The sequence below is a fragment of the Kogia breviceps genome, chromosome 2 (genome assembly GCF_026419965.1).
Source record: "Kogia breviceps isolate mKogBre1 chromosome 2, mKogBre1 haplotype 1, whole genome shotgun sequence".
Taxonomy (NCBI): Eukaryota; Metazoa; Chordata; class Mammalia; order Artiodactyla; family Physeteridae; genus Kogia; species Kogia breviceps.
In genome coordinates, this window is record NC_081311.1 from 34,361,402 (window position 1) to 34,387,466 (window position 26,065).

General features: G+C 37.9%; 1 protein-coding gene across 6 annotated transcripts in view; it reads right to left on the reverse strand.

Moving 5' to 3' along the window:
- EXOC6 (exocyst complex component 6) overlaps positions 1 to 26,065 on the reverse strand; it is a 209,931-nt gene that overhangs the window by 67,269 nt on the left and 116,597 nt on the right. For all 6 annotated transcript variants that reach the window (XM_059055448.2, XM_059055444.2, XM_059055449.2 and 3 more), the window contains exon 18: positions 8,696 to 8,875. In XM_059055448.2, the coding sequence (XP_058911431.1) occupies positions 8,696 to 8,875 (180 nt within the window). The remainder of the gene's footprint in view (positions 1 to 8,695; positions 8,876 to 26,065) is intronic.

Sequence of the window (26,065 nt, forward strand, 5' to 3'; positions counted from 1 at the left end):
CATTAGAGGTCCAGCTGTGCATATGAGAGAGGACAGAAATAAGAAATGGGATGAAAAACAGGGAAAGTAACTGAAGATTTCTGAAACAACTGTGCCAGTGATCCCCTAACTACAGAGCACAAGCATTTTCCATAATGAGAGAACTTTTAAGGGGAGAGCTGAGGCTCCTGGCATAGGTGGAAAGAGAGAGAGCAGGAAGGAGGGAGGGGGGGAAAAAGCCCTCCTCATTCTGGCACAGTGTCACGACAATGGAAAGAGAGGCAGAGAAGGCTACACAATTTGTGGAGCTCAGTGCAAAATGGAAATGTAGGATCCCTTGTTCAAAAATAATTAAGAATTTCAAGATGCCAGCAGAGGACCAACCCACATGCAGGACCCTTCTAAACTAGAGACCCCATGCAACAGCACAGGTTACACATCCATGAAGTCAGCCCTGAAGAGAGAAAACCAAAATCTCATGGATAGCTCCATACCTGCTCACTCTAAGGTGAAGAATCCTAGGCAAAATGCCTCCCAAATTAAAAAAAAATTCCAGTCAGATTCCTACTAAGGGGAAAAAAAAATCTATTAAAAAATAGGGTATTTATACAGTAGCAGAGTAAACCTATATCAGCATTTCAGGTCCTCTTTGTTAAAAGAGAATGAGAAAAACAAAGAAACAAAAAGCCTGTTTGAGGGTAATAGAGATAATTCAAGAAACAGAAAATACCTTCTTTAAAAAAACCCTCTAATACCTCAGGGAGATTAGAAAGATATATCCATTAAAAAAAAGAGAGAGAGAACAGTATTCTAGGAAAAAGGAACACTTTTAAAACAGAAGTGATTCCTTAAAAATTAAAAAATACAACTAACAAAATATTCTCTAGAAGTACTGAAAATAAAATTTAGAAATTCTCCCAAAACAGGGAACAAAAAAAGATAAAGAGATAGGAAATGAAGGAAAGGATAATAGATATAGAAGACCAATCTAGTTAATGAGAGTCCAAGAAAGAGAGAACAGAAAAATAGGGGGAAGAAAATTATCTAAAAAATAATAAGAGAATTTTCCTGCACTGAATTTCTGCTTTGACAGAAAGGGACCATTGAGTAAAGAGCTAAGTGAATGAAATAAAAGCTTACATCTCCACACATCCCATGATATTTTAGAATATTAAGGAATAAAAAATAGATCCTGAAACCTGGATGCCAGAAGACAATGGAGGAATGCAATAAAAATTGTCAGAGAAAAACTATTCAACCTAGAATTATTATAACCAGCTAAACTATCAATCAAACATGAGGACAGAAGAAGGTATTTCATGATATGCAAGGACTTAAATAGGAGGAAATTACTGAGGCAGTTTAGCAAAACCAACCAGTGAAGCAAAAAAACACGCAGAATCCAGGAACAGTTCCCAACCCCAGAGAGCAGAGAAGGAAAGTCCTAGGTTAACAGCTACACAGAAATTCTAGAGAGCAACTGGTACAAAGTAGAGACAGAGGGCTCTGCACCTGTCAGAAAACAGCAAATGAAGAACTGAGTGAAGGGTAGGGAAGCTAATACCTTTACCTTACATAGAAGAGAATTAAGATACTGACTAAAGAAAAGGAACAAACAATAGGAGTATAACCATTTTATATAAAGAAATGTAAATAGAAGAAATAAAACAAAATGTAACAATGAATGGAAGAAAAAGGGGTAAGCAAGAGGTTGCTATATGTGTCTTATCTTTCACAGTAGGGACTAACAGACATTCTTTTTTTTTTTTGGCGGTACGCGGGCCTCTCACTGTTGTGGCCTCTTCTGTTGCAGAGCACAGGCTCTGGACATGCAGGCTCAGCAGCCATGGCTCATGGACCCAGCCGCTCTGCAGCATGTGGGATCTTCCTGGACCGCGGCATGAACCCATGTCCCCTGCATCGGCAGGTGGATTCTCAACCACTGCGCCACCAGGGAAGCCCCAGACATTCTCTTTTTAAGATAACCACCAGAAGAAATGAAAACATATGGTGAAATGGTAGCCTGGGGTTTGAGGGGGACAGGGGGAGGAGGTTATTTTCCATCCCAGACTCTTCTGGGCTACTTGATTTATTATCATGTACACAAATTAACTGAAATAAAAGTATATTAGAACAAAACAACATTTATTTTCAGTTCTATGAAATAAAACAGACATTAGTAAATTAATCCAGAGACTGAATGATTTGTCTACTTCCATAATGCTGGTTAATTGGAAGAATCAGCCCTAGACCCCAAATCTCAGAACTTTCAATAAGTGCTGCATCTTCAGAAAAAAATTCTTAAGGAGAGAATGGTTTTAAAAGTTAGACAGTATCCATTTCTGGTTAAATCATGCATCTTCATTTATTGGATATATATATTTGTTTCTCACAGAAAGCATATTTTAAACTACTTATGGAAATAAAAAATGCAAATTAAAAATTCAGATTCAGGGGGCTTCCCTGGTGGCGCAGTGGTTGAGGGTCCGCCTGCCGATGCAGGGGACATGAGTTCATGCCCCAGTCAGGGAGGATCCCACATGCTGCGGAGCGGCTGGGCCCGTGAGCCATGGCCGCTGAACCTGCTCATCTGGAGCCTGTGCTCCGCGACGGGAGAGGCCACAGCAGTGAGAGGCCCGTGTACCACAAAAAAAAAAAAAAAAAAAAAAAAAAAAGAAATTCAGATTCATCATTTACATATATCCCTTAGTGGTTGTAAATCAATAAAACATCTTTACTGAAACAAATACATAACTAGCATTTATGAAGGAAAGAAATATTGAGTTTTCTTTCCAGCAGCAGATCAGTGCTGGGTCTTTAGGTGGTACTGTATTCACAGTAAAAGTTTACTGAGTTCCATTTGGCAGTCATGAAGAATTACTAGATAACTTCAAGTTGCTCAACAATTTCTTCTATTTATAGACTTGTAAGGGATGAATGAATGTTGAATGCTTTTAAAAATTCTTCTGGTTTTAAATTTTCTAGTAATATAAAATCTTATTTTATATTAGCTAGTAAAAACATAAAGCTTACAAGTTAGGCTTAAAAATAAGTGTCATAAATGCATAGAAAAAGATGACTTGTAGAATACATGCCAAAATGTTAACAGTGGTTATCCTTTTACAAGATAACAGCAGGTAATTTTTATTTTCTTCTATACTTAGCAATACTTTCTAGTTGTCAGGGAAAAAATTATTAGAAAAAGGAAGGATCACTTACACATTTGAAGTAGTAAAAATTGCTGATTCCAAGAGTACTGATTTGGGGATAAAATAATATTTATTCTATATACTAATCATACTTCACTGGCATTAGCTAGCATCTGACCGTTAGCCACTGTAAGCACTGCAGTCAAGCTATAATAATTATTCAAATAAACATGCTTTATAGTGAGTATCTTTCACAATTAATGAAGTTTTTTAAATGTCTATATAATGCAAAAGTATAGAACTCAAAGCTAAATAATATCAAGCTAAAAATGTAGCCATAAATACAAGGGAAAAAAGTGAAAAGATATTAAAATAAAACTAATACTATAAAGGGCCTTAAAACAACAGAGGAAGAAAGGAGAAGATAAAACTAACATTTATTAACAGTACCTACTTTATGTCAAGCACCCTGCCCAACTATTTTATTTTTTATTTATTTATTTATTTTTTTTCGGTATGCGGGCCTCTCACCGCTGTGGCCTCTCCCGCTGCGGAGCACAGGCTCCGGACGCGCAGGCCCAGCGGCCATGGCTCACGGGTTTAGTCGCTCCGCGGCATGTGGGATCTTCCCGGACCAGGGCACGAACCCGTGTCCCCTGCATCGGCAGGCGGACTCTCAACCACTGCGCCACCAGGGAAGCCCCTGCCCAACTATTTTACACACAATTTAAATTCATCCTCTGATAGTCTTATGGGAAAAATGGATTCTGCCCATTTTGCAGAAGGAAAGGAGCTCAGAGAGGGTAAGCAGCTTGCCAGGATTCCAGAGCCAAGAAATTAAAAATCTAAGGCTCAAACATAAGTCCTTCTAACTCTAAAGACCACCCTGTGCTCTCCTCCCTTCATCACCTGGTCCCTAAGAACAATAACAGATAAATGGGTCTAGCTCTGAGTCACAAAATGGCAAGTTCCCTTGAGGCAGATAATATATTTAGCAGGGCAGCTTAACATCATTATTATAAATTCTGCCTTTTAGCTTGCTGTTAATTCCTATGGCCAGTAAAGCCTGGCTTCTCTGCTAGAGCACAGGGAAATGCAGATGAGGGGATAATTTAACATGGAAGCAAGGAAGCACTTTACTTTTCCGTCCTCTGCATAGGCTTGCACTGGCTGACTCTTAAGAGAAACAGGTGAGGGAAGTAATATACCAATACTCTCATGCATCCAACCCCAGAGATAGGAGGTATTTAAAGTAGACATTACTGGTGATCTTCCAAATCCTGCAGCTTTCTACCACAACCACGGTGTAGTAGAAAAGAGAATACAATAAAGTTCTTTCTCTGGGCTCCATCAAAACCATTATTATCCATTAACTTCTATTGTTCTAATACCCTGTGAGCTGAGAACAAAATTCTATTAGGTGGATTATAACTTTTCTAGAACCAATGGAACTTTTACTAGGCAATGTGGTCGGCAACTACATATCATGACTACCTTTAATGGAGAAAATATTCTTTTGCAACAATGGTAGGGACTGACAAAAAATAAATATGCAATGAAGCTAAGAATGGAGCTTTTTGTTTGTTTTTTTGTTTTGTTTTGTGGTACGCGGGCCTCTCACTGTTGTGGCCTCTCCCATTGCGGAGCACAGGCTCCGGACGCGCAGGCTCAGCGGCCATGGCTCACGGGCCCAGCCGCTCTGCGGCATGTGGGATCCTCCCGAACCGGGGCACGAACCCGCGTCCCCTGCATTGGCAGGCGGATTCTCAACCACTGCGCCACCTGGGAAGCCCAAGAATGGAGCTTTTAAACTAAAAGTCTTAGGTACTTTTTAGGGTCGGGGGCAAGAGTCATCTTTATCCCACAAAACCTACTTCTCTGTCCAATTATTTGCAGTACTGGCACTATTTTAAACAGTGACCCTTGGCTTCATATCTCCCATTGACGCAAACTCATGGCATTGTTTATTAACACTGCCCAAACCAACAATCATGGAGCCAAAACTAGCTCCCCCATGTAATTCCTCATGTCTATACATGGACAAGCTGATCGACTTGGGACTGACTATGATAAATAAATATCTTCTGAAGATTCTTTTAATTTGAAAGAGTCCAAAACTGGCCCCTCTTTCTATCTGGGTAGAAAGGTAACCTGAAGATAAGGATTTATTTTCAGCTTAAAACATTTAAATAAAAATGGTAGCTTATAGAATGCTATATGTTGCTTAGAAAAATAATACATTTAATAATATTGCCTCTGTTCTTTGCTTGAAAGAACACAAATTAACTGGATATTTTATACAATTTCAGGATTTCAGAGAATTAATATACTAAGCCATAATATAATTATCAATCTTGCTAAATATCAATCTTGCTAAAATTTACCATAGGCAATAATTTAATATTTTTGCTTGGGAATTATACTTTTAGTTCATCCCTTGAGTAAGAATATACTGTTGTTAGTACCATTTTTTTCTTTTCCTAGCTGTAAACTATAATTTTCTTCTTATTTGGTCTTGTCCTACATTTATTGTTGGTCTACATCATATAAAAGTGTATTTTCTTTGCAGAAAAACCCACGTTAGATGACATAAAAATCCAAAATGGCACACAAAGATTCACCTAAAACTATACAAAATATCATAATATGACAGGAGTCTGTCATTCTCAATGTCACCAGAGTATGTCCTATGAAAAAGCAGGATTTCCCTCTAGATGTCAGTCTCCTGAGGTGAGGAATTAACCCCAAACATTTCTAACATATAACCTCTCTTAATCTTACCCTAGTTATGCACAAAATCCCTACCCATCATCTCATGTCAACCTGCGAAGCAGATACTGCAACAATAGAAACGTGATGTGTGTGTATCTCGTGTATGTATGCACACATGTGCATGTGTTTATTCTTGAGGATTGGTTTTGGCTGGAAGCATGGAGATTTACATTGACAAGGTGAATTCAAATTAATTCAACAATTATTCATTCATACTTTTTTGAAATTAATTGATATAAAAATTATACACACACACACACACACACACACACACACACACATACATACAGGTTCCCTTTTTCAACTCAAGGACAACAGTGAGGAATATAGTATCATCCCTGGGTAAGCTTCTAAAAGTTCTTTGGCACAAATACACTGTTAAAATCTCTTTAAGAAATTCTTCTATTTATTTTTTAGCAACACCTTCCTTCAACTATTCTAAGTGGCCCTTTGATGGGGAAAGAGTGAAGAGGAGAATAACGTTTTTTGTTTTTGTTTTTTTTCATTTTAAACAAGGGAGATGGTTGGAAGCAGTTGGGTAGGCTCCATATTAAACTTTTTTGTGTCTAGCTACATCTTATCATGAGATTAAACAGGTCAAAATTTCCCTCTATTTTATTTGTACAAAACTATTCCATTCACATTTTAACAGCAGTTCTGTTATTTTTTTAAATATACCTAATGAGAGAATGTGCACCCTACCATCATCTCTTTGATCTTTGCCTTTCTTTTTTTTTTTCTCTTTGGTCGCACCATGCGGCTTGTGGGATCTTAGCTCCCCAACCAGGGACTGAACCTGGGCCCTCAGCAGTGAAAGCGTGGAGTCCTAATCACTGGACTTCCAGGGAATTCCCTTTGCATTCCTCTTCTGAAGAATCCAGTGTTTCAGCCTATTCACGCTCAAATGTCTCTGTTACATCTTTTTTTTAAATGTTTCATCAACAGATTATTCAAGATATAGATGTACTATGACTATATATTAGTATAGAACAATGCTCCTATTTTACTTTTAATCTCTAGCCTAAAAATATCCAATAATTTCTTGGCCTTTTCTGATAGGAAAAGGCATTGATTATATTGACTTTCATAAAAACTACTCCTATTAGAGTTTATTTCTATTTAAGCCTATGCTGTCAACTTCAGGGTTTTGTTTTGGGTTTGGTGGAAAGAGAGTTGTAATTATTTGGGTTAAAAAGTAAAACAAATTAAAATTTCAAACAACTGACTAAAGAGGTATCATGATCCCTGATTTCAAACTATACTACAAAGCCACAGTAATCAAAACATGGTATTGGTGCAAAAACAGACACACCATTCATTGGAACATAATAGAGAGTCCAGGAATAAACCCACACATACATGGACAACTAATTTACAACAAAGAGGCCAAGAACATACAGGGGGGAAAGGAGAATCTCTTTAATAAATGGTGTTGGGAAAACTGGGCAGCCACATGCAAAAAAATGAAACTAGACCACTATGTTATACCATACACAAAAATTAACTCAAAACAGATTAAAGACTTGAAACTATAAAATTTCTGTAAGAAAACATAGGAGGTAACCTCCTTGACATTGGTCTTAGCCATGTTTTTTTAGATCTGACTCCAAAGGTAACAGAAACAAAAGCAAAAATAAACAAATGTGCCACATGAAACTAAAAAGCTTCTTCACAGTGAAGGAAACCATCAACAAAATGAAAAGGCAATGGGAGAAGATATTTGCAAATCATATACCCAATAAGGGGTTAATATTCAAGATATATAATGAACTCACACAACTCAACAACAAAAAAACAAACAGCTGAAAAACTGGACAGAAGATCTGAATAGATATTTTTCTAAAGACAACATACAGATAGCCAACAGGTACATGAAAAGATGTTCAACATCACTAATCATCAGGAAAATGCACATCAAAACTTCAATGAGATATCACCTCACATTTGTTAGAATGGCTATTATCAAAACAACCAGAAATAATAAGTATTGGAGAAAGTATGGAGAAAAAGGAACCCTCATATGCTGTTGGTGAGAATGTAAACTGGTGCAGCCACTATGGGAAACAGTATGGAGAGTCCTCAAAAAATTAAGAGTAGAACTGCCATATGATCCAGCTGTTCTAGTTCTGCATATTTATTTGGAGAAAGAGGAAGACATAGATTTGAAAGTATATGCACCCCTATGATCACTGAAGCATAATTAACAATAGCCAAGATATGAGAACAACCTAAGTGTCCATCAATGGATTAGTAGATAAAAATGTGGCACATGTATACAACAGAATGCTATACAGCCATAAAAAAGAAAGAAATCTTGCCATTTGTGACAACATGATGGACCTTGAGAGTATTATGCTAAGTGAAATAAGTCAGGTGGAGAAAGACAAATACTGTATGATTGCATTTGTATGTGGAATCAAACAAAACAAAAACAAAGACAAACAACAAACTCAAAGATACAGAGAATAGATTGGTGGTTACCAGAGGAGTAGGGGTTGCGGGGAGGGTGAAGTGGGTGAAGGGGATGGTAACTAGATTTATGGTGGTGGTTACTGTAGTGTATACAAATATTGATTTATAATATTATACATCTGAAATTTATATAAATGTTATATACCAATTTTTACTCAATAAAAAATGGCTAAGATTCTTCACAAATTGATTTATCAAAATAGAAAAGAAATATTCAAGCTAGGAAGTTGGTTTAAACAAGTTAGCCTCCAACTAAAATTGAATTCTAAAATATACTTTAGAAAGCAAAATTATAACAATTTTTTGAAATTTTTTATACTTACGGGCAAATGAGTAAACACTTGAAAGATGCTTCTCAAAAAATTAATAAGATCCATTAAGTAACCACTAGCTCTTCCATCTGGCTCAGACATTGTCCAGTCATAATCAGCAAGCTGAACAAATTCATCAATTTTCTGATTAAGTTTGGTATATATTTCTCCTTCTGCTGCATGTCGGGCATCCTGACAGGAGACAACATAAAAAGTAAGAAACAGTTACAGAAGCAGTTGATAAAACAAGTTTTCTTAAAATTCTAAATTTTGTTTTTTATTTTTCTTTGGTCTAACATTTTAAATATTTATTCAAAGTCCAAGAAAACTGTTGGATTTTTGGCTGGAAGTACTCTATTTATTTGAGTAGATATCACTTTTTTCCAAATTTACTATCACCTTTTTTGTCTTTATCCGGTAGTAGAACTTATTAGTTATCAATTCTGAATTGTTCTCACAGCTCTAAGAAATGGAAAACGGAAGTTGTCAAGAATGCAGAAGACCACTCCCATCTGTTGACTCACTGAGGGAAATTAAGTTGGACTATCACAGAAGAAATGAAACTTACTGGTGTTTTGAGTCAAATAGCCCCCCACCCCCACTGCTGCCGCAAAATAGTTAACATCTCAAAGGAGGAGAAAAGAAACAAAGGGAGTGATGCAAAAATAGCAGAGTAAGGATATACAAACATTTTCTGATCCATAAAAGCATCAAGACAACTAGCAAAAGTTGTCAAAAATCAATTTTTCTAGAAGTCTGGAAATTAACTCAAAACTTGTAGCAATTTAAGCAGCATTATTCATGAAAAATTTCTGAATCTTGGTAAGGAAACAAGCTTTGTGATGTTTTGATGTGCCCCATTTCCACTCTCCTTGCCCGGGTCCAGCTCCACAGTATCCTTGAAAATCAACATCCCACAATTGTGGTGCAAACCAGCAGCCTGTCAGTGAACAAAGTGGGGCAGAATGGACTGGAGCTCCTTCAAAGCCACATTCCAAGAAAATTATCATTATTTGACCTATCTGGTGGTTCCCTGGAAGACATCACTTGCAGATATGTCTTTATATGACCTAAACTGGGGATTGTCCAGAGCAGAAAGCCTTTTTCTTGGGGGCATTTGTTAAAAACAATTATAGGCAATTGTTTAACATCACAGATACCTTAGGTGGTAGATAAAAGCTAGGGTATACAATAAATTTAACCGAAAAGCTTAAAAGGAAAAACTGAGGAATGAGATGTCCATAGATGGCTTTGAAAAGCTCTGACATACTCCTGGGAACCTAGAAGACTATATACATGCATAGGGCTGTTCACCTGCTCAGGAAAGACCTGAGAAAGCTCTAAGCTCTCATTTACAGCTGACCCCGAAGCTCTGTGCAAGCAGGAAGTGAAGGCTAATGCAGAGTTGTCAAATGCCTGATTGCTGAAGGCATGCCCCAATACACAAATAGAGTCCCTTAACAAAGACTGGGAGACTGATTGGTTCCAAGTTTTTAAGGAAATCTATGTCCAATCATTAGCTGGCCACTAAGCTAACCAAGCAGAGACTTAAGTGGCCACACACAACAAAAAATACAGACTTTACAGAATTGATTCAGAGAAGTCATGAAACAACCAACCAACCACCAAGAAGAAACAACAAACCGGGCTTCTCTGGTGGCGCAGTGGTTGAGAGTCCACCTGCCAATGCAGGGGACATGGGTTTGAGCCCTGGTCTGGGAAGATCCCACATGCCGCGGAGCGACTGGGCCCGTGAGCCACAATTACTGAGCCTGCGCTCCGCAATGGGGGAGGCGTGACAGTGAGAGGCCCGCGCACAGTGATGAAGAGTGGCCCCTGCTTGCCACAACCAGACAAAGCCCTCACGCAGAAACGAAGACCCAACACAGCCAAAAATAAATAAATAAATAAAATTTATTTAAAAAAAAAAAAAAGAAGAAAGAAACAACAAACCTTGAGGAGAGAAGAGAATCTGACTTCCAGAATTGCCACATTACATTATTTAATTAATTTATTTATTTAAAAAATATTATTGGAGTATAGTTGATTTGCAACGTTGTGTTAGTTTCAGGTGTACAGCAAAGTGAATCAGTTATACATATACATATATTCACTCTTTTTTAAGATTCTTTTCCCATATAGGCCATTACAGAGTATTAAGTAGAGTTTCCTGTGCTATACAGTAGGTTCTTATTAGTCATCTATTTTACTATTAGTAGTGTGTATATGTCAGTCCCAATCTCCCAATTTATCCCTGCCCCCCCTTATCCCCTGGTAATCATGTTTGTTTTCTACATCTGTGACTCTACTTCTGTTTCGCAAATAAGTTTATTTGTACCCTTTTTTTAGATTCCACATATAAGCGAAATCATATGATATTGGTCTTTCTCTGTCTGACTTACTTCACTTAGTATGACAATTTCTAGGTCCATCCATGTTACATTATTTTAAATGTCCAGTTTTCAATAAAATTTACAAGTTGCACAAAGAAACAAGAAACTATGAGACACTGGTCTATAAGACAAAAGTTTTAAATCAGCTATTTAAAATAACCAAAGAACTAAAGGAAAATATGAGGACAATACCTTACAAAATTGACTATAAATTAAGAGACAGAAATTACTTTTAAAAAAGAAGAACCTAATAAAAATTCTGCAGTTGAAACATACAATAAATGAAATGAAAAAATCATTACAGGGGTTCAACAGCAAATCTGAGGAGGCAGAAGACAAAGAAGATTAGATCAACAATATCAACCAACTAGACCTAACAGACATCTATTGAACATTCAACTCAACATTAGCAGACCATGCATTATTCTCAAGTGAACATAGGACACTATCCAGAACAGAGCAAATATTAGGTCATAAAACAAACCTTTAAAGTACAGAAATCATACAAAGTATGTTCTCTGACCACAACAGAATGGAATTAGAAATTAATAACAGAAGGCGTTGGAAAATTCACAAATATATGGAAGTTAAACAAGACACGTCAATAAATAACTAATGGGTCAAAGAAGAAATCATGATCAAAATCAAAAACTACTTTGAGGGACTTCCCTGGTGGTCCAGGGGTTAAGACTCAGCGCTTCCACTGCAGTGGGCGCAGATTGGATGTGGTCGGGGAAGCTCCACATGCTGCATGGTGAGGCCAAGAAAACAAACAAACAAAAAACAAAAAATTTTGCGATAAACAAAAATAAAAACACACTATCAAAAAGTACAGGATACAATGAAAGAGGTGCTTAGAGAGAAATTTATAGCTATACATGCCTATATTATAAATGAAGAAAGATCTCACATCAATAACCTAAACTTCCAACTTAAGAAGCTAGAAGAAGACATGAGAATTGTGGGTTCTCACTCAGACAGCGGCACTCTGACAGAACAGCATGAGGGATGTTGGGGGACTGAAGATTAGGCATTGTGTCTTCTAGAACCAAGGCAAAAGATCTTCACGCCTATACTTCTCTTTTAAAGGATCACCTAGACTTGGACAAAAAGCATTTAAAAAGTTAAAACTAGAACAATCTCTGCCTTTCTCTCAGTTTTTTTTAGACTGTAAAAGGCCCTGGAATTCCTTTTATCACCTTAAGGAGGGTGGACAACTTGCCACTCTGGCTAGTAGAGCTGAGAGCTAGATTTAATTTGATGGTGGTTGGGGGCAGTGGTGGTGGCAATGTGATATTTCTGGCAAAACTAATACTTATTGGGAATTCCCTGGCAGTCGAGGGGTTGGGACTCTGAGCTTTCACTGCCGAGGGCGCAGGTTCAATCCCTGGTTGGGGAACTAAGATCCCGCAAGCCACACATCACGGCCAAAAAGAAAAAAAAAAAAACTAATATTTATTTAGATTCATATCTTGACTAAGAAGAGACCTAAGTATCACTCACCATTATCAGTCCCATAATATATTTGAATACAACTTAACCTAATATATCATTTATATCAAGTCTATGAATAACCAGTACGAAGACACAGATATCTCCCACCCTCAAGGATCTCACAATCCAGGAAGAGATACAGTATTACAAAACATGATTAGTGCTACATTAGAGGTTTAAAACAAAGCGTGCTGAGTAAACAAAGGAGGAAATAATTACTACTTATTTGATAAAAAGCTTTGTAGAAGGGATATCATTTGAGTTGTAACTTTTAAAAATATAATTAGGAACTCTTACTTTGATATTTTGGTTTGTGTGCCTTAAGAAATTTTCAAAAAAAGAACAGTGTAAGAGAAGGTAAACATGGACAATCAAAACACCATTTTCGCATTTCAATGCTTTTTTGGCTCCCTCTCTAATTTTCACAATGTCTAACCACTTACTATTCACGTTGGGTTGAAGAAAACTAATACTGGTAGACATCTTTCCATTTGCATGCTTGCCTACACAGTAGGATTGAAACAGGAATTCCAAGAAAGATTTTTCTGTTCTCCCTACTCAGAGGTCTAACACAAATTTTTTTTTTTTTTTTTTTTTTTTGCGGTATGCGGGCCTCTCACTGTTGTGGCCTCTCCCGTTGCGGGGCACAGGCTCCGGACGCACAGGCCTAGCGGCCATGGCTCACGGGCTTAGTTGCTCCGCGGCACGTGGGATCTTCCCGGACCAGGGCACGAACCCGTGTCTCCTGCATCGGCAGGCGGATTCTCAACCACTGCGCCACCAGGGAAGCCCTAACACAAATTTGAGACAGATAACGAAAACTTTCAACAGTGTCTCTCCTCAACTATAAAGGAAAACAAACATTGTTTTAAATAAACAGGAATTTAAGATAAGCTAATGTTATTAACTGAAATTTTAATAATTATTAAATATGACAATAGCTAAATGAGTTCTGATTCAAAATAATATTAACTACAGCAACTTAAGCTCTGTTAAAATTTCTAATGCAATGAATTTCTAATGCAATGCAAATCTACTCAGAAAAATCTTAAGATTGAGGAGTTTAACATTAGAGTTTATCAATAACACTGTATCAGCCACTATAAATTTGGTACTCTTAGGTAATGTAGGTACAAAACACCCACTAAAATGTAAGCTCCATTAAGGCAGAAAGTTTGCGTCTGTTTCTGTTCACTGATTAATCCTCAGCACCAAGAACAGTGCTTGCAACAGAGTAGACAGTTGATGAATACTTGTTTTGTTGTTGTTGTTGTTGTTGCGGTACGCAGGCCTCTCACTGTTGTGGCCTCTCCCATTGCGGAGCACAGGCTCCGGACCCGCAGGCTCAGCGCCCATGGCTCACGGGCCCAGCCGCTCCGCGGCATGTGGGATCTTCCCAGACCAGGGCATGAACCCGTGTCCCCTGCACTGGCAGGCGGTCTCTCAACCACTGTGCCACCAGGGAAGCCCAATGAGTACTTGTTAAAAAAAAATTTTTTTTTAATCACTCCTGCCTCAAAGAAGTTTATGACCTAGTTTGGATAGAAAAGTACCACAAATAAAATAATCACAGAATGAATAAATATTAACAAATTAGTAATGACTACATGTGTAGTAAAAGTGTAGTGAAAAAGGAGAGATCATGGGGGCTGGAAAGGTTTACGTCACTTGCTGTTCCAGTTACTACTGCTGAGTAACAAACTACCCCCCAAATCTTAGAGGCTTAACATAACAGGCATTTTATTACGCTCACAGATTCCATGGGTTAGGAATGCAGACAAGAAACAGTAGGGATGACTTTGTTCCACTCCATCCAGGACCTCAACTGGGATGACTTGAAGGCTGAGAATGAGACTCAACAGCGGGGGGATTAGAATCACCTGGAGGTTTCTTCGCTCACATGTCTGGATAGGCAGACTCTCCATATGGCTTGGCTTCCCCACAGCATGGTGGCTACAGGGTACCTGGACTTCTTACGTGGCAGCTCAGGCCTCCAAGCATGTGTGTTCCATGCTTGGATTAGGTGGAAACAACATTGCCTTTTATATCCTAGCCTCAGAGTCTCACAACATTGTTTTCCCTGTCATCTATTTTTCGTTTTTTTTTATTTTTTAATTTTTTTTTCTTTTCCCTGTCATCTATTGATTAAAGCAGTCACAAGCCTGCCCAGATTCCAGGGGAAGGGACATAGATCCCCACTTCTTAAGGACAGAAGTGTCAAGAAATTTGTAGTCATTTAAAAAAATCACCATCTTGCTAATAATGAATAATGGAAAAATTATCTATAAAAAATATGGGCCAGGGGTTTCAGAAAATAAGAAGAGGTTTGATGGCCACTATTTCACTTACCTTTACATCTTAAGCAAATTACTTAACTTTTGTAAATCCTATTTTTTCATCTATGAAAAGAGCATCATCATCACTCAGAGAGCTGTTCTGAGCATTACACAAGTTTCTACCATTAATGTAAAATACCTAACAGTACTTGGTACCTAGTAGGTGCTCAGAAAAAGTTAGTTTCCGGGCTTCCCTGGTAGCGCAGTGGTTGAGAGTCCGCCTGCCAACGCAGGGGACACGGGTTCGTGCCCCGGTCCGGGAAGATCCCACATGCCGCGGAGCCGCTGGGCCCGTGAGCCATGGCCGCTGAGCCTGCGCGTCCGGAGCCTGTGCTCCGCAACGGAGGAGGCCACAACAGAGAGGCCCGCGTACAGTAAAAAAAAAAAAAAAAAAAAAAAAAAAAAGTTAGTTTCCTTGCACCTACTAGTGTTGCGTACTTAGTAATGCTCAATAAATGTTTCTTAAGTAAACCGTACTGAGACAATTAGTATAATCTCAAGCCTTTCAAATTGCCCAATTAGCTTAACTGTAGTTATTTGCATATAAGGGAGAAAAAAAAATTGGGTATTAAACATTCACAGAATAATTTTTTAAAACATGAAACGGTGGTGAGATGGAAAGGGGGTCATATTTAATGTGCAGCAATTAGTCATAGCAATAATATATATCTCTCTTTAGCCTCCTGAACAGCATTAGGGGCAGGTACCCAAAATGGTAAATGCTTATGGCCTATAGAACTAAACCATTACACACATTAATGATATCACTTATATGTCAATTTCTCAAAGCAATATAAAAGTGTTTATTATTACCACTTTGCATTTTGCCCCAGTGTTCATCATCAGCCCCCTCTGTTTCATGTCTCACTACCTTCACTGAATCTCTGCAATTCTAGAAGGCAGCTGGATAAGGGAGGCTGAATCTCCAAACCGTATAAGCATCCCATAATGCTCAACCCACTTCTATCACCAGGCAAAGAAAATTTGGAGTCTCACTGCTCCCATCCTCTACTACATTCCCTATCTGCTGCACTCAGACTGCTACATATGATTTCTCTTGCTTTTCTGGGATGCTTCTAACATACGCAAAAAGGGAACAAGATACCTAACAAAATTTTAAAAACCAGTATCAAGGGACTCCTTTCCTCCAAACTCACAGAGCTAAACTACTTGGTGAAATTTTAGATTTTTTTTTAATGGCCATTCTTTTAAAATCCTAATTTAAATCTACCTTTAAAATCAATGGTATACTTAATTTCCCTTTTTACTCTACAGAATTTCATTAAAATAAAGAAGACGTTATTTCGCATTTTCCTAGATTTTTAAAAAAGCAATATGGGACAATTAAAATATTAACCAAAATTTGAGATGGAGAGAGGGTTCAAAAATCTAGAAAATTTGAAGTCATGAAAGAAAACAAATGCTGTATTTATCTGAAGGAAGAAAAATTATAAAAGTGATGATGATGAAACCATTCACATTATAGTCAGATAAAGTCATTATATGCTTTCTGGATAAACTGATTCAAAACCCACTAATTTTCTAAAAAAAGAACTAAACAAAAATAAAGGGAAAAAACTCAAAATTTATTTATTACGTTTTGTTACTATTTAGAAATTTGCTGATTGATCTACTTCTCTGAGGTGACATAAAGAACAGGTTCCACTTTTCCCATAAGACAAATTTAAATGAAGTTTGGGAGAGGGGTATTTTTTATTTTTAGAAGCTTATTAATACTTTCAACAGGCTATAATAACATAGAAATCTAAGGCAGTCAGGGGCTGTGCTGTGTGAAAGAAAAATTTCGGACAGCAGTTCTAGGCAGAAACGTGTTTCTTTCTTTCTTTTTTTTTTTTTTTTTTGGCTGCACTGGGTCTTTGTTGCTCTGTGCAGGCTTTCTCTAGTTGTGGCGAGCAGGGGCTACTCTAGTTGAGGTGCGCAGGCTTCTCTTTGCAGTGGCTTCTCTTGTTGCATAGTACGGGCTCTAGCCTCATGGGCTTCAGTAGTTGTGGCATGCAGGCCCTAAAGAGCATGGACTTCAGTAGTTGTGGCGTGCAGGCTCAGTGGTTGTGGCGCATGGGGTTTGTTGCATGTGGGATCTTCCAGACCTGTGATCAAACCTGTGTCCTCTGTATTGGCAGGCGGACTCTTAACCACTGTACCACCAGGGAAGTCCAGAAACATGTTTTAAAGTTAACACCTGAAAGGACTTTGCTAAGGACTAAGGATTCCGCTTATGTTATAACCCAGACAAATATAATCATTAGAAAACAGGTGCATGAGCTGACTCACTACATTTTATTTTTAAAGAAATAGGAGCAAGGAAAGAAACACAGAAAAAGATTTCATTGTAACTTTTCCTGTATTTATACACAAGGATACACTGAATTATTTGGTAAGATATTTCTAAAAGAGATCATTAATTGTTATTTAGAGACTGTTAAGAAAATTAGTTTGGACTTCCTGGGTAGTTATACTACAGGTGAAACTGAAATACTCTCAATACTTATGACCTGACCAGAAAGTCAAGAACATATCAACTAACTCCTAAATTAAATTTTAAAAGATTCAGCTTATAAAGAAAACCAATTATATTCCTCCTTTGCTTGTTAAAGAAACAGTGCCCTCTAGAGACAGAAATGTATGCCGCATAACTTGAGAACTATTTTTCATTTCAATGTACAAGAATTAAGTGATACCATACTATCAGTGGTTCTTAACCACAGGTGTGCAACAGAATCACCCTAAGAACTTTTTTTAAACAGACATATGCACAAACTCCATGCTAGACCTCACAGACCATAAGCATGTGTGTTCTGAATAAAAGATAAGTAGTAATATCACTGAGTATTTTAGTAAACATCTATGATTTACTGTCAATCATCCATTCCCCCTTCTTGGAAAAGTCCCCAGATATATTTTGGAAAAATCACTCTGCCCCCATTCACAGCTCTATTTGGTCTGGATAGGACTGATCCTGTGCCAAGGATGGATCCTGATGAGTTTAAGTCAACTAACCATGGTCATCCTCTTACACACAGGGAGTTCCTTAGCAGCTAGTAGAGGGACACACTCTTTTAGATGATAGAGCATGAGGATATAAGGTTTGGAACTGTGACCTCACAGCCATTTTACTACCAGAGGAGAAAGCCTATAGCTGCTACCCCACCATATACAGTCTGAAGATGAGGCCAAAACTGCATAAAGTGGAGTTCAAAAATAGAAAGACTCTGGGTCCTTGGTGACATTTCCTGAGCAGCTGGCTCTGCCTTACATGGAATCTGCCCTATTCTTGGACTTTCCAGTCATATTGGCTAATAATTTCCCTCTATTGTTTAAGATGGTTCAAGTTGGGTTTTCTATCAGTTCTTGTCAATTTGCTTTTAGTTTCCTTGATTAATACAAGTGGCTTAAAACATTTTATTGAACATTCTAGAAAAAGAAAGGTTACATTTAATATTACTCATTTGGAGCAAGGGGAACACTTCTATGACATTTTTCTGAGCCTTAAAAATCTAAGCAGGAGATGAAGTTGGAATTGTCAAAATGACCATGTCCTCCCTAGCTAATTTCTTCCTGCTCTTAATTCAAGAAATGATGCTTTCATAACCTATGCTCTTGATCTGGAAATTTCTAAATGTTAGCATATACCATCCAACTCGTTAGTCAACCTCACTAGTGATACTACAGACAGAGGGAAAAAAGTAAATAAGACTAAACATAGAAACCTAGTAATCAGTTATGATGCAGGAAGTGATATGACAGGGGCAGTTAAAAAGAAATACATCTACGGTAACTCCAGATTTTCCAGGAAAGGAAGCAAGAAAAATGGTGGTACCACCATAAAAAATTAGACATGCAGAAAGAGGAGCCAATTTTAAAAATTGTGATTTTTTAAAATTTACATATTTTAGATATCAGTGTGACAATTAAGGGAAGTTGTTTTAGTCTTATATTTGGCACCTAAAATCAATTTAAAAAGAAAAATGGGGCTTCCCTGGTGGTGCAGTGGTTGAGAGTCTGCCTGCCAATGCAGGGGACACGGGTTCGTGCCCCGGTCCGCGAAGATCCCACATGCTGCGGAGCGGCTAGGCCCGTAAGTCATGGCCACTGAGCCTGCGCGTCCGGAGCCTGTGCTCCGCAACGGGAGAGGCCACAATGGTGAGAGGCCACAATGGTGGGAGGCCTGCGTACCGTGAAAAAAAAAAAAAAAAAAGATTTGCTTCCTATGCTTCAACTTAATTTAATGAAATGGCTACTTATCACTAGGTTTTTTCATTATACAATATTACTGTGATTCAAAAAAAAAGTTGTAGGTTTTAGGATATGCTTGGTTGCCTTATATACATGCAAATCATATATTACCTCTTGATCAATAACACTCTGGATTAAACAAAGCTCAAGATCTGCTCCACAATGAACTAAGAGGTCAAATGTAAAAAGTGAAAGAAAGTTTATATTAATTACAAGAACTGAAGTTTTCATAAAGCTCTAGAAAACTCTTTGATACTTTTTGGGGGGGCCACGCCCCGGGGCATGAGGGATCTTAGTTCCACAACCGGGGATCAAACCCGTGTCCCCTGCAGTGCAAGTGTGAAGTCTTACCCACTGGACTTCCAGGGAAGTCTCTAAAAGATATTTCTTCATAAAAGAACATAGTCAACATGTAGTATAAATCAGGGATGCATAATATCATAGTTCTAAAGTCAACAGGTCACAAATAGTATTCTAACTGTTCCATTAGAGATACAGATTACTGTAGGAGTTACAGTTAATTACACCTAAACAATTTCCATGGGGCAAATCCAAAACTCTTCTTAAGATAACTAGAGTTAGATAATAAAAGCTGGGACTTCTCTGGTGGTCCAGTGGTTAAGACTCTGTGCTCCCTATGCAGGGGGCCTGAGCTGGATCCCTGGTCAGGGAATTAGATCCTGCATGCCACAACTAAAAAGATCCCGCAAGCTGTAATGAAGACTGAAGATCCCGAGTATCACAATTAAGACCCTATGCAGCCAAATAAATAAAGAAATAAAATATTTTTTTAAAAAGATAATAAAAGCTAAAGTAGCACACAGAAAGCTATGGCTCAGATGAGAGAAAAAGAAGCTGAAGACAGGATTTAAGGAACCTGATACCAACTGTTGAGAAAGAATTATATTGTCCCCCAGAAGAAACATTCAAAACACATGTAAACCAAACATGATTTTTAAACAAAATATGCATGCTTATTAACACAAAATAAATAAATATGATTTTATATCCCTTCTGCTGGGTCATTGCATTTTAGGTTCAGGATCTCTGAACTTTCTGATCTTGAGCTTTCTAGCTTCTAAGAACGGGTTTATACCAGTTCTTCCCTTCCCTCATCTCTGCTGATTGCAATCCTACCCATGCTCCAAACTGATGCAATACCCAAATGTCTTCAGGATCCAGGCAAGGAAACATAAATGAGTATGACTGGCAAGGTAACTGCGGCAGGCAGGATGACTATGGAGCATAAATCTAATCTAAAGGTGAGATTCCAAATGCTACAAAACCAAATCAAACATGTCTACAGGACCATATTTTTCTATTTGTTATACACTGTGGTTATTTCTCTGTAGTTATCTGCCCTTTTAGATTAAAAAATCCGAGTGGTTAAGAACCATTCCACAACCCTTCCTCAGCAACTAGCACAGTATAATAGAAATATATTTTTGCTCTATAAATATGATTTAATATATCCTCCCAGTCCAATCAATACTATCAGTTTAGATGAAAAGTTCCAAGCAATTATTGATTTGTCCCAGAAAAGTGTTCTTTGGGGGACTTCCCTGGTGGCACAATGGTTAAGAATCTGCCTGCCAATGTACAACTCCTGAAGCTGAAACTAACTAACTAAATAAATAAATATATTTTTTAAAATGCCCTTTGGGACACAATCAAAGCCTCACTTCAGATAGGACCAAGTTTTGTTTTTGTTTTTTTTTTGGTTATGTTGGGTCTTCATTGCTGTGCATGGGCTTTCTCTAGCTGTGGCGAGCGGGGGCTACTCTTTGTTGCGGTGAGTGGGCTTCTCATTGCGGTGGCTTCTCTTGATGCGGAGCATGGGCTCTAGCCACGCGGGCTTCAGTAGTTGCGGCATGTGGACTCTGTAGTTGTGGCACATGGCCTCAGTAGCTGTGGCTCACAGGCTCTGGAGCGCAGGCTTAGTTGTGGTGCACAGGCTTAGTTGCTCCACAGCATGTGGGATCTTCCCGGAGCAGGGACTGAACCCACGTTCCTTGCATTGGCAGGCGGATTCTTAACCACTGTGCCACCAGGGAAGTCCCAGGACAAAGTATTTCATTTCTTGCTCCTTACCAAAATAGGTCCTAGAAAAACCTAAGTCTACCACAGAGCCACTTGCTAAGCTACTCCACTTCTAACAATAGGCCAAAAAGGGCAATATATGTTTTGAACTAGAATCAGAGTCTAGAATAATTCCAAATCCAGCTTCTCGATTATCTGGGACTATTGTAAATCATTATAAATTGAATCATTTTCTAATTCTCAAATTACCAAATTACCTCCTTTTTCTTTTAAAAAGGCAAGTGCTATATATTTACCTTTCCAGTTTTCAGGGACTTCTGTATCTCAAAAGTTTTCAAGAATGTCTAGGGGCTTTGGAGTAGCATCTGCCACTTCTTAGGTAATCTAGGTTGTTTGTGATCAGGTTTGCACATCATCTGATATAAACAACTTTTTAAAGTATCCTCAACCATTTCCTTCCCTATTCTGTTTCTGCTTTCCACACCTTTATAAGAGGCACTTGCTGTAAGTAACTGACTACTGATGATAAATTACAGAAAAACAGAAAGCTGAGCACATTCATGTATCAATGGGGTCCATAAATTTTGTGATCTTCCTCTTTTGCTTATAGAGCTGAAAAATGCTTTTTTCTCTGTTAGCTTTTATATTTTTGGTGAAGTAGCATCCCCATTTTGTACTTTTCTGTATAATTAAACTAATTATTTATTCAATAAATATTTAAGCTTTGGCTTTTTGCTTTTTTCTGATCTATCTTTCCAGACTTTATGTCATTCAAATGTATTAAATCAGCTGCAAGCATGAAGCTGCTTTATGCAGCCCTCTCTAATGGGGGGAAGATAAGGAGAAGCTGGTGGCAATGAGTGACAAAAGAAATAAATGTCACATACCTTTTAAAAATGACAACAAAGTTGCATAAGTAAAACACGAAGTTGTACAAAGGAACACTCCCCCAATAACACAAGACTATGTACAAAGCACAGGAGTAATCAGAAGTTGAAATGTAATTAATCAGTCAAGAAATAATATTGCAAGTGTTACAGCAAAGCAGAAACAAATCAACTTTATATGTAAAACAATGTAACAGTTATAACTTAAATGAGAAATTTTTAAACTTCCTAACACCTTACTAGTTTTAAAAGTATGATTATATCAGTTTATGAATTTATATCTTTACCACTAAAACTTAAATAAGAATTTTATTCATACAATAACACCTCAGTTATTCAGAGGTCACGTCTGCAGTCAATAATCAAGAAGAAAGCAAAAACAAGTTTCTGAGTAGCTAAAAATAAATTGTAGTAAATTTTATAATGGAATACTACACTGAACTGAAAACAAACTACAGCTACATGCAGCAACACAAATGAAACATTCCAAAATATCACAGTGAGTGAAAGAAGTGAGATACACAAAAAGATGCACTATATATGATTCCATGTAAATAGTGCCCCAAACAGACAAAACTAATCAGTACTATTAAGAGTCAGTACTGCAAGGCAGAGATGATGACTGAGAAGAGGGATGAGGAAGGCTTCTACAATACTACTTATCTAATGTTTTATTTCTTGATTTCATAATTACATGGGTGAGTTCACTGTTTTCAATTTAAATATATTTTTTAGAGCAGTTTTAGGTGCATAGCAAAATTGAGAGAAAGGTACAGTGATTTCCCAAATACCTCCTGACCCCACACTGCCACTGTCAAATGCTCCCCAGTGAGGTATATTTGTTACCATAAATGAACCTACATTGAAATATCATTATTATCCAAAGGCCATAGTTTAAATTAAGGTTCACTCTTGGTGCTGTATATTCTATGGGTTTGGACAAATGTATCAAGACATATATCCACCATTACAGTATCATACAGAGTGTCTAAATTATGTTCATGTTTTAGTGTTTTGTGGAAGACAGACTTGTGAGCAATGAAATTGGCTATTTAGCTGAGGAGATTTCTAAGCAAAGTATTGAAGGAGCAGCTTGGTTCATACTGACTGCTTATAGTAAAATGAGAAAAGAGAGAAATGAATTGAATAAAAAATTGTTAAGCAAAAAGGAATAAGAACTTAAAGATGTGGAAAATTCTCAACTTGTCCATATTGCAAAAATTGAGAAAGCAGGTTAGCAAGAGAACTCCAAGGGTATAGCTAAACTATCACTTGGTAAAGAGATTATGGGGGACTTCCCTGGTGGTGCAGTGGTTAAGAATCCACCTGCCAATGCAGGGGACAGGGGTTCGATCTCTGTTCCGGGAAGATCCCACATGCCGCAAAGCAACTAAACCCATGTGCCACAACTACTGAGCCTGCGCGCTACAGCCCACGAGCCACAACTACTGAGCCCGCGTGCCACAATTACTGGAGCCTGCGTGCCTAGAGCCCATGCTCCACAACAAGAGAAGCCACTGCAATGAGAAGCCCATGCACCACAACGAAGAGGAGCCCCCACTTGCGGTAACTAGAGAAAGACCGCGCACAGCAACGAATACCCAACACAGCCAAAAATAAATAAATACACACATACATATATAAATAAGAGATTATGGGACTACATGAGCAGAAACTGCCAATTTGAAAATGAAGAGAAGCTATTGGACTTCTTAGATGTTACAGGACAGGACCACAGAGCTAATAGCAACAACTATGTGCTATTCTTCAAGACAAGTGAATAATAACCCCTAAGGTAATTCAGAGATCATCAGAGCTGCCTCCTTGGTTCAAAAATGGGGGTCACTGTCTCGGATTCAACAGGTCAGAAGGCAGCTACCCAGAGCCTTGTGGGTGGGCCCCCTCCAGGCAGAGCTGCAGAGGCACAACCCCCACCTCAGCAAGGCTAGAAAGCAGAATACTAAACCAAAGAGGATTAGTCTTGAGCGTTATGATCTAAGGAAATTCACCGTGCTAAGTTTTAGACTTGCTTGGGACCTGTCCCCCCTTCCTTCTTTTCTCTTTCTCCCTATTGAATGGAACTTCTATCCTCTGCCTGTCCCACAGTTATATCTTAGAAGCACATGATTTGTCTGGTTTCACAGGTTCACAACTGGAGAGGAATTCTGCCTTAGAATGAATCATATCCGGAGTTCCACCCATATATGATTTAAATGATATTTAGATAAGATTTTAGACATAAGAACTTAGAGTTAATGCTGGAACAAGTTAAGACTTTGGGGGATCTTGGGATGAAATGAGTGTATTTTGGATGCAAGGACATGAATCTTGGGGATCAGGGAAAAATGTTATGGACTGAATTATGTGCCTCAAAAATTCATATGTTGAAGCCCTAACCCCCAGTGTGATGGTATTTGGAGATGGGGACTTTGGATAATTAGGTTTAGAGGAGGTCATGAGGAACGGGGCCCTCATGATGGGATTAGCGCCCTTATAAGAAAAGGAGGAGCCATCAGAGTTCTTTTGCTGTCTACCATATGAGGACACAGTGATAAGGTGGCCGTCCGTAAGCTAGTACCTATCATGCTGGCACCTTAATCTCTGACTTCCAGCCTCTACAACTGTGAGAAAATAAATTTTTCTTGTTTAAGCCGCATAGTCTATGGCTTTTTGTTTGTTTGTTTTTTATGGCAGCTTGAGCCATTTAATGCACTGATAAATAGGAAAGCTATTACCTTTCATACTTTAACCTGGTGCCTTGAAACTTTGTTATAGTTGCTAATTAGTTTCAGAAGTTTTTAAAAATTCTTTCAGAGTTTCTACATAAACAGTCATATCATTTGCAAAGAAAAATGGTTTTACTTCTCCCTTCCCAATCAGTATATCTTTTATTTCTTTTTCTTACTGCATTAGCTAGAACTTCCTGTATGATGTTGAAAAGGAGTGGTGAAAGGGAACATCCTTGCCTAGTTCCTAACGTTAGTGAGAAAGCGTCAAGTTTCTCACCATTAAGTATGATGCTAATTGTAGGGTTTTTTGTAGATATTCTTTATCAAGTTGAGGAAGTTCTCCTCTATTACAAGTTTACTGATAGTTTTTATCAAGAATGGGGGTTGAATTTTATCAAATGCTTTTTCTGTATTTAATGATATAGCCATGTGATTTTTCTTCTTTAGCTTGCTGATGTGATGGATTATATTAACTGATTTTTGAATGATGAACAAGCTTTGCATAGTAGGATAAATCCCACTTGGTCATGATGTAGAATTCCTTTTATAAATTATTAGGTTCAATCTGATAATATTTTGCTAAGGATTTTTGCATCTATGTTCATGTCAGATATTGGTCTGTAGTTTTCTTTCCTTATAATGTCTTTGTTTGGTTTTGGTGTTAGGGTAATGCTGGCCTCAGAGAATGAATTGAGAAGTATTCTCTCTGCTTCTATACGAAAGATATTGTAGATAATTGGTGTAATTTCTTCCTTAAATGTTTGGTAGAATTCATCAGTAAACCCATCTGGGCCTGGTGCTTTGTTTCAGAAGGTTATTAATTATTGATTCAATTTCTTTAATTGATACAGGCCTATTCAAGTTGTCTATTTCTTCTTGTGTGAGTTTTGGCAGATTGTGTCTTCAAGGAGCTTGTTCATTCATCTAGTTTGTCAAATTTGTGGGCACAGAGTTGTTCATAATATTCCTTTTTATGCTTTTCTTTCTTGACCCACATGTTATTTAGAAGTATGTTGTTTAATCTCCAAGTATTTGGGATTTTCCAGTTAGCTTTCTGTTATTGATATTTTTTTTAACTCCATTGTGGTCTTACAGCAGACACGACATGATTTCTATTCTTTAAAATGTGTTAAGGTGTGTTTCATGCCCCAAAATGTGGTTTACCTTGGTGAAGATTGCATGTGAGCTTGAGAAGAATGCATGTTCTGCTGTTGCTGGATAAGTAGTCTACAAATGTTGATTATATCCA